General features: G+C 37.2%; 1 protein-coding gene across 3 annotated transcripts in view; it reads right to left on the bottom strand.

The window, feature by feature from the left end:
* The window catches only part of LOC127874132 (coiled-coil domain-containing protein 78-like), a 52,782-nt gene extending 48,729 nt beyond the window's left edge, over window positions 1–4,053 (bottom strand). For 2 of the 3 annotated variants that reach the window (XM_052418306.1, XM_052418308.1), the window contains exons 1-3: window positions 3,920–4,053; window positions 1,232–1,352; window positions 203–420 (exon numbers count right to left, since the gene is read on the bottom strand). In XM_052418306.1, the coding sequence (XP_052274266.1) occupies window positions 203–420; window positions 1,232–1,344 (331 nt within the window). In that variant the 5' untranslated portion in view covers window positions 1,345–1,352; window positions 3,920–4,053. Of the gene's footprint in view, window positions 1–202; window positions 421–1,231; window positions 1,353–1,560; window positions 1,813–3,919 lie in introns of those variants that run through there. The other variant, XM_052418307.1, reaches the window with a different exon arrangement.
* Between the last annotated feature and the right edge of the window lie 6,304 nt (window positions 4,054–10,357).

Raw genomic sequence — 10,357 nt, 5'->3', positions numbered from 1 at the left:
CTGAACAATTAACAAGAAAGCCAGAATTATAACAGTATATTATGAAAATTATACAAGTCTGCCTGATCTGGTATAAAACAGAGAACAAAATTAACCATTGCAGGGCTTGCAGGTGTGAGCTTATTTTAATGAATAATAACATTTTATACATTTTATTAATATGCACATTTCATTTACAACATTATTATCGCATAAATCTCACCTGCATGTAACCGTGTGAACAGCGTATCAAATATCATGGGGACGATTCCTGCGCGAGTGGTACCTTCCCCAGAAAGAGCGTATGTTTTTCCTGAACCGCTTTCTCCCATCACAAACAGAGCCACATTGAAACCAGACAGGAAGTAGTCGAGCAAGTCATCGACTGAGCTCCGGAACAGATCAGTGTTCGTGGCATCTTGTCTGTGCAGGGTCTTAAAACTGGAAATATATGAGGAGTATTAAGCTAAAACAATTCTCCAATATGTGAGTAAGAAGCTAAAATGTGTTTGTAAAATTGTATCCTGCATTTGAATGTTCATTCTGCACAGCCTAGTTGGCGTGAACACTCTCTTGTTGTATGATTTTTTTTCCAATCAAGTCCTTTGTGAATCCAATTAAGATGGAAAGTGCCAACCTTGATCTGGCCTATGTAGATGCACAGTTTGCAAATGGTTTGATTTGACAAAGAGATGACCGCAGGCAGCAGTAAGAAGGCCTACAGCACCCTCAATACTCTCACAAAGACCAGTCAGCCCGAGGTCAGTGTTATATCAGACACGGGCGAGAATCTCCTTGCCGAGAGTGCCACAGTCCTTAACAGATGGGGTGAATATTGCAGCGACCTCATGGGTGGCACCAGCAGTGAACTTCAAGATCTCATCAACAGACTGTATGAAAGAGCAAGGACATACAGGATGATGGTCAGCACGGAGAAGTCAAAGATCATGGTGAACAGCATGGCCAACACCAGCACAGAAATCACCATGAAAGGCGAGAAGCTTGTAGAAGTGACCAGCTTGAAGTGCTTGGGTGCAACCCTGTCCAAGGATGGTACCAGTACTGCTGATGTCAGAACAAGAATTGCAGCGATTGCCAGACTGAGCAGGTTTGGGACAAGCAGTTCCATCAGCTTCCCCACCAAGTACAGGCTCTACTTGTCTAAATTTTTCTCGAATGATATAACAGTTTTACAGTCTATCACTTTCTGAGGTAGGGAGTTCCACATATCCATTATTTTTTTGTAACTTACTTGAGGTACGGCCCCCTGGCGCTGGCAGACAGTCGCTGTCCATCAATGTTCAGATTCTCTGCCCCCTCAGCCTTCAGACTGGGTCGTATTCTCCCACACAGATCAATATTCATCCTGTGGGCTAAAACACAGTTGATTATAATTGATGTTTACGGACAATAAATATTTAAATAAAGCAAAAAATATAAGACCAAATGTTAAAATTATGTTTATAATGATTCATGGTCATATATTTATAAGATATTTGTGATGTTAAATCGTTATGAAAATTACCACGACTAAAAAGGGAAATATCATACTCATTAAAGCTTTAATCGTTCAAGAAATACCTATCTGGCTACCAACAAAACAATTTACAGCCACAATGGTGAACGCTCTTTTCTTCCCCTGGTCATTTCTCCCCCTTGGACATTTCTCCCCCTAGTCTTTTCTCCTCCTAATACCCTAGTCTTTTCTCCTCCCAGTATATTTTATACTGTGGGGAATTAATCTGCTACTTTTAACACCTCTATTGATATACTTGATTAGTCACTGATTGAATTAATTCAGTGTTCAATCAAGCTCATCAATAGAGAAAGGAAGTTTATCATTTTCATTATTTGTCAATAAAATGGATTGAGTGTGTTTATGTCATTTCAACATGATAATATTAAATTTATTTAAACAGTCTTTGCATTTATTTGAAATTGAGTACTTGATTAGTCACTGATTGAATTAATTCAGTGTTCAATCAAGCTCATCAATAGAGAAAGGAAGTTTATCATTGCTTCATTTTCATTATTTGTCAATGAAATGGATTGAGTGTGTTTATGTCATTTCAACATTATAATATTAAATTTATTTAAACAGTCTTTGCATTTATTTGAAATTGAGTATTTTTATGTTGTATCTTTTTTTATAATATTTAGATAAAATTGATACTACATAACCAGACTCAAATGTAAAAAAAACTTGGTCTTATTTGCATTTCTGAAAAAAATCCACTTGAGGACTTAAGCATATTTTTATTTTTGAACAGTTACACTTATTAGCCAATACTTACAAATTATTAACAATAAAGAAACTAAAAATTATATTTCAAAATAAATCAATTTATTAATTTGAATTAAGTATGTACAATTATTTTAAACATATTCTAAGCTCCTTTTTATTTACTAATGCCCACGTATTAATTTAATGTACAAAATTTAAAAAGTTACTAAATTATTCAATTTAAACTGCTTAAGATTTAGATCTCACAATAAATGATAGCAAATTGAAATAAATTGCTACAATAAGTGTGTGATTGAAATGTGTAGCAACCCAAATTGTGAATATTGAATATTAATTTTTGAATTTTAAATAAATATTTCGAAATTGTAAAATATATATTTCAAAATGATCATGAAGAAATTAAAGTCAAATCAAAACTAACTTGTTTAATGACTGGGACTGGGCAGGATATGGACAGGATGTGGAAATAGTCAGGTGTGAATCCCTGAGACATTCTTGTGAAAAAGTCTTGCTAAATAACATGGGTGGAATGTGTCATCATTTGGAATGTGTCATCCTTGTTTATTTGAAAGAATGTGCCAATCAACATCTTAGCCCATTTTTAACTGATCATTAAACAGAAACAGAAACACAACACAATTACTAATTAATTTATTTTATTTTATTTCAAATTATCATTTTTTTCATAATAAATTATCATGGTATACATCAAAAACAATTTTTAGTTTTGTAAAACATTTAATGTAAGTTTAAATATATTTTTTTGTATTAAATATTATTAAAATGAATCAAAAAAACTATGAATGTGTTAAAATTGTTACAATAATATAATTTCAGAAGTTATATCTGTGCCAAGACATTTTTTTGTTTTAAATAATATTTTTAGTATGAAATAATAATTTAAATAAAGAATAAATCAACCAACAATGTTCCAGATCACTCATAAATGTGATAATTAAATTAAATTGTGTCTTTAATCACTGAACATCAAACATTTCAATCAGTCTGAAGTACTTATAAACAGATTAAGGAAGTGTGAAAAACAACATATTTTGATAATTTCATAAATATTCAAGAATGATTAACAATCAATTCTTATTTAATTAGATAAACTTATAAACTAAAACAGAACTTAAAATAATATGTTGCTATATTTACTATTTCTTTCATAGTCTTATAGACTTACAAAGAAATTTAACTAAAAATAACACTACTCACTGATTATGCTATCTATCTCTATCTCTGTATACTGCCAACCGCTCTTTCGAGTATTATAGGCAGAGGGACATTATCGAATCCGTTTCCTGGGAAGAACCAGTACTAGGTGTCTATGGAGGAGATAATGAGAACGCTCCCAGAGTGGGAAGCGAACCCACGAACTCCCGATCGCTAGGCGGACACCTCATCCACTACACCACCGCGATCTTATGCAATAACAACACCAACATGTATTGGTATAACTAAATTGCTCCTTCATTAACCATTCTTCAATCACATACTTCATCCTACCTAAATATACAGTTAATAAAAAAAGGGGGTTGGGGGGAGAAAAGACCAGGGCCAGGGGAGAAACGTCCAAGGGGAGAAAAGTCCGTCAACGTTGCGCTTGTGAAGTTGTGTGCTATTTTATTGGGATTAAAACGTCAATAAACAAGAGTATGCTCCTGAATCAATTGTGCTTTTAAAATAACTTACATTCAATTAAATAGATCTAGATGTCAATCATAACTTGTCGCGTTTTAAAGTTGTTTATTTCGTCTCTAAAGATTTGTTTACAATTGAAGAGTTACCGTTACTTCGCTAAATAATTTTGTTGTGATAAATATCAAGCGGCTGCATTCGACCATTATGTTTGCATATCTGCAATCACTCTCTTACACTGCGTAAATAATGTTTTACATTATTGTGTTCAGAATAATATTATTGTTTCAAAAATAAAGTAATGCATCCAAAAAATTCAATCTTCAAACGAGTAACATGTTCCTAGCTATAAGATCTAGCATCTTATCATTTTGTGTGTTTTCTAGCCGCAAAAATTTAAAGCTGGTTCGGTGGCTGCGGAATAGTGGATATGGTGTCTGCTTAGTAACTGGGAGGTTTCTGTATTGATCCCTTAAGTGGGAGCGTTCTTAAGATCACCCTTAAGACACTTAGTACTGCTCATTGTTGGTTCGGGTACTACTTAAATGTACCTGGGGTACTCTTAAGTATACTAAAATGTACACCTGGTACGGAAAATTTACTGAAATGTACCCGGGAATTCTTACGCTAAAGAAGTCATTGTCTTTCTTGGGTAAGCCGCTAGCAGAAGCATGTAAATAACTTTAGTATATATATTTAGTACATATATAAAAAGGTGTGTGGTATTGTGTGGAGATACAAAACGCTTCACATCATGTATTTGCACATAAAATAATAGTTACACAATCAGTAATACTAAAACATGGTCATCAACTTACAAGAATATTTACGTATATGAAATTCCAAAGTGATGTTATCTTTTGCAAAACTGTGGAATCAATGAAGTAACATTTAATTACCTTTTACAAAATTAACTAGAAATGGTGCTGCAGAGGCCGACGCGTATTCCCACACCGAATGTTTGACCCAGGGGCGCCCCAGGGTTGGTAATGGGGCCATGCATAGTTGAGATTGACCATATTGTCATAGGAGAAGTTCAGTATCAATTTGAAGTGAATCAGTGTAGAAATGAAGAAATTATAGTAAAAACGCAATTTTGGGTAGGTGTGGGCTATGTGGGCGGGGCGCCCCAGGGTTGGTAATAGGGCCATGCATAGTTGAGATTGACCGTATTGTCATAAGAGAGGTTCAGTATCAATTTGAAGTGAATCGGTGTAGAAATGAAGAAATTATGGTAAAAGGCAATTTTGGGTGGGTGTGGTTTATGTGTGCAGGGCACTACAGGGTTGGTATTGGAGCCATGCATAGTTGAGATCAACCGTTATATAAAGTTCTATAAAAGCTTACACATGTTCCATCCAAGTAAACTAACAGAACCAATAAATAATAAGATCACCACGGCACATAACTGTGTGTTTAGCTTGGAAACATCGATAGTTCAGGAATCCCTGCTTTGTTTATTTTCGGAAACCAAAACTGTCAGTTTTGCTCAATAGAATGCCTGGAGTTGTGTGATACGGCAGCCCAGCTCTTGCCTTGGCAAACAGCTTCTAAAAACGGAAAACCAACTTAAATCTAAAAATTTGATAAATGATGCAGACAATTTCTAAATGTCCTGTTGTTGTTTTTTTCATTTCGAATCTGGAAGATTTGTTACGAAAAATTTCGGTACGACAATCCAACGGTATTAGATTTTGTATAAACTTTAGTGATATGAAACCTTTCGGGATATCGACCAATTGCGAGCAGACGAGGGGTAAATACGTTCAAAATAAGCTAAAAGACTATAAAGTTAAATCGGAATATCGTTAAATTTTGTGAATAAATGTATTTCTGATGGATAACAACCACAATTTACCAGAATATTGCTCATGATCCCACGTAAAACTGCTGTATGAGAGCAAATGGAAAATGCGTCACGAATTCTGACAGGTTAACAGTAGGGTGTCGTTATTGAAATACCGCGAGAATACTGCGAGAATTTATATGCCAACTATAATGTGTAAAACAAATAGTTCTTTTGACAAGCGTTTGTGATTTGTCAGGATAATAATAACAATAAGATATCGAAAAGATCAAAGCAAATAAATTCGAAAGAAATCGAAGATTCAGGCAAAACATTTTAGACGGGTTATATTTACCGAAATTGTGTTTGGTAAAGACTGTCACTATATGTAGTGAACCAGTCTATGAGACAGAAAAGAAGAAGATGAGTATTCAGGGGAGATAATTGTGTTATCTTAATTCTGAAACGGTCTAATGTAGCGGAGAACAACATATAATGCGAGAATATTAAGTGCGATTCGCTACACAATTATGATGTCATTTATATACTTTTTCCCGAGGAATGTTTTTACAGTCATGTGATTTAGCATATGTCAACGTGTTTTTGATTTGTTCTAGGTCATAAATAGCATCGCGAAAATATATGTCGCGTGGCAATTTTTTTTAGATGCATCCAAAGGTGTAATTTTATGTCTAAATTTCCATATGTATGAACGGTCAACGCCCGCTTCGCGGGCTTTTGCCCGTATAACGACACCCGAAGTAGTACAACAACGTAGATTAAGTAATTGGCAGGAAACTACAAAACATTTATTTACCATTATGCTTAAGTATTTGCGACATCAACGCTATTTGCCACAATTATGTATGTTTACGTTGACGTCATTATCATTATTGTTGTTTACTTTGATCAGACGTTATAAAAGGATCGAACCAAACAGACGTGTTCTAGTTCATAAGCGAAATACTACTACCACACTAATATTGGTGCCGTGACCAACATGCAATGAATCTTCAGAAATTACATTCGATTCGAGATGGACACCGAGGAGTAATTCAGCGTCATTTGCAGAATATTAAAGATGCGAAATCGAATAGACTTCCCAAACTAATATTGCCTTCATTTGACGGAGACATACTGAAATGGCAGACGTTTTGGGATTGCTTTGAATCAACGATTCATTTAAACAGTAACCTTACGGACGTTTCAAAGTTTGCCTATCTTCAATCTCAACTTGAGGGAGCTGCTGCACGTACAATTGAAGGATTTGCGTTGACGAACGCCAACTATTCACGCGCTATAAGCCTGCTACAGGCGCAATTCGGTAGTCCGGGCCGCATTGTACACGCCACCATGCAAGCTCTGATCCAGTTGCCGGCTCCGTGCAACACGTTGAATAGCATGCGCAACTTTCATGACAAAATGGAAAGTTACATACGAGGCCTGCAGTTACTAGGTCAGCATCAAGATGGATACGGAAGTCTTTTAGTACCAGTCATTTTAGATAAAATGCCGTCGGAAGTTAGAAAGAGTCTTGCTAGAGAACATGGAGATTTAAACTGGCAATTGGGAGATCTACGAAACGCATTGAATCGAGAACTCAATATCATGGAGGCCGGAAGTGCGTGTGATATACCGGAAATGATTGGAGTTTGTCAGCACAGCATCATTCTACGCTCATCATCAAACCCGAATGATCAACGCCAAAAACATCAAAAAGTAAGTCAAACTTCGATTTCTTATGATGTGAAATGTGTGTTCTGTGGTGGAAATCGTAAACATAAGGACTGTGTGAGTGTCCCTGACATGAAATCAAGATATGAACAAGTGAAACAGAAGCGACTATGTTTTAACTGTCTCGGACTACATCAAGTTTCAAAGTACACATCTCGAAAACGCTGTCAAGTGTGTAAGCAAAAACACCATACGAGTATATGCAATAACTTGAATACCCGGAAACACAGGCAAGAACCGGAAGTGTTGCCAACCAGACCGGAAACAACTGTTCTCCATTCATTATCACAAAGACATAAACAGGGCGTTCTTTTGAAGACAGAAATTGGTTCTGTCTACTCTGGTCCGACAGCCAAATTGTTTTTAATTGGTTGTCAACATCGAAGCCATTCAATCGATTTGTGAAAAACAGAGTTCAAGAAATACATTTGCTGACAGAAGACTTTCCATGGAAGTATTGTCCAACTGACGACAACCCCGCCGACCTTCTAACCCGCGGCATCACTGCATCACAGTTTACAAACAACACACTCTGGAACAACGGAACATCTTGGATCACGCGTAAGGATGAATGGCCAGTATGGAAACGACAACCACGTGACCCTATGCCTCTAGAAGAAGACAACGAACACCAGTCAGCAATGACGTTCATTCACTTGAGCTGTCAATCACAAGAAGGAATGGAAAGAGTGATTAACATAGAGAAGTATAGCAAATAGTATTCGACTTTGCTTCGCGTCGCAGCCTATGTACGTCGATTTATTTCAAACTGTAGACAATCAAGTACAAAAATGACTGGCGTATTAACATCGACAAAAATTGAAGTCGCTGAAAAAAGGTGGTTGTTAGCCTGCCAGTGGTCATCATTTGTTGAGGAAATAATAAGTTTGAAATCTAAGGCTCCCAAACGACATCCTCTTGTAAGAAAGCTGAGGTTGTTCGTAGACGATACGGGGTTGATTCGATGCGGCGGCCGTATTCACAACGCATCTGTTGCTGACGTCACCAGATTCCCATACGTGTTACCAAGACAGCATAAACTCACGAATGTTATAATACATGAGGCCCATGAAAATCAGTTACACGCCTGAACAAACGCAACGGCCACGCAGATAAGACAAAAGTACTGGATTCCCGCCATACGACAGTGTGTTCGTTTGATTTTGCGAAACTGTGTTACATGCAAACGCGTTCAAGGCAAATCCTACAAGGCCGTGGAGACCCCGCCATTACCAAAGTATATAATTGAAGAGTCTCCGCCATTTAGCGTGACGGGTGTAGATTTAACAGATGCTCTTTACGTCAGAGATCGAACCGGATGCCAAACGAAAGTATATATATCTGCTTATTTACTTGTGCCAGCACCAGGGCCGTTCACCTTTAGATTGTTCAGGATCTTTCACAAGATTCCTTCATGCAAGTATTCCGAAGATTCGCAAGTCGCAGATCACTTCCGAAAATCGTGATGTCCGATAACGCATCAAACTTCCTGGGCGCGTCACATCAGCTCAGGCGTCTTTTCGAGTCAGCCGCAGTCAAGGAGCTCCTCAGCCGAAAAGGGACAGAATGGCACTTCATTCCAAAACGCGCACCGTGGTATGGAGGATGGTGGGAGCGCCTTGTTGGACTGACGAAAGCTGCGCTCAAAAAAGTGCTTGGTCGCTCTCTCGTTAATATGGAAACATTGCGTACGGTTGTGACCGAAATAGAAGCCATGTTGAACGACAGACCTTTAACACAGCTATTATCATGTAGCAATGATTTGGAACACCATTGCACCTTGTTTACGGTCGGAGAATTACGTCGCTTCCATACAACGACATAGCGATAGAGACCGAAAATCAAATTGGAAGAGAAGATGGAAGTTTATACCGTAAACGTATAAAGCAGCAAAACGAATTCCTTAATCAGTTTTGGAAACGTTGGCGAACTGAGAACCTCACTGCTCTACGCGAATCTCACTGAGTCACGACAAGGCCTATTGTGAAGCTCTATCCGTTGGAGGTTACTAGTGACACTGTACATTAAATATACATCAATGCTAGATTATGTGTATAAGTGACATTATTTAATTTTGGTTGAATGTTTTTCGCGGCCCCCAGAATGTTATGTATTTGCGACGTCAACGCTATTTGCCGCAATTATGTAACTTTTACGTTGATGTCATCATCATTATTGTTGTTTACTTTGATCAGACGTTATTAAAGGATCGAACCAAACAGACGTGTTCTAGTTCATAAGCGAAGTACCAGTACCACAATAATACTACTGTATCACTATCCCCATTTGAATCTGAACACCTGCGTAATCACACACCACTAGGAATCCTCATTTCATGAAGAATATTGAAGTGGCTTCAAACTTAACAAATAAATTAATGCGCGGAGGTCTAAATGAAAATAAGCGTCTGATTGGTGTCGTCATTTTAACGAAATGACGTCATAATTCCTGCAAATTTCTTCAGTTTTTCTCTTTTAAACCATAAACAATCGTACAACACTGTACAATGGTAAAGGGGAAACTCTTCGGTGTGATATAAGAAATAGTAAACTCCACTTCGGTCCAAATGGCATTATAGTGACCAGCCAGGCAGCCACAAACGGTATATGGACCTCAGGCTACGGCTTCGGTCCATATACGGTTTGTGGCTGCCTGGCTGGTCACTATAATGTCATAGGGACCTCAGTGGAGTTTACTATTTCTTAAATATACAATGTATGTTGTGTATTTAGACGATGTACAATTGTATTAGTCTTAATAAAATGTTGTTCTGTTCTGTTCTAAAGTAATATCAGGTGGGTGCCGATGTATACTTTTGAGAAATCGTATAGCAAACATAATCTAGTCCGCGTCATATAAGATATGCTTTGCCACAAACTTCACGAATACAGTTCTATTGGACGCTTACTTATGTACTAGTTGGGACCGACCTTTTACGTATCATTTTGCGAATTTCGTTTTGCAACAAATCA

Source organism: Dreissena polymorpha, chromosome 3 (assembly GCF_020536995.1).
Source record: "Dreissena polymorpha isolate Duluth1 chromosome 3, UMN_Dpol_1.0, whole genome shotgun sequence".
Classification (NCBI taxonomy): domain Eukaryota; kingdom Metazoa; phylum Mollusca; class Bivalvia; order Myida; family Dreissenidae; genus Dreissena; species Dreissena polymorpha.
Note: the sequence above shows the minus strand (reverse complement) of the source record. Positions and strands in the feature narration are given on the sequence as shown.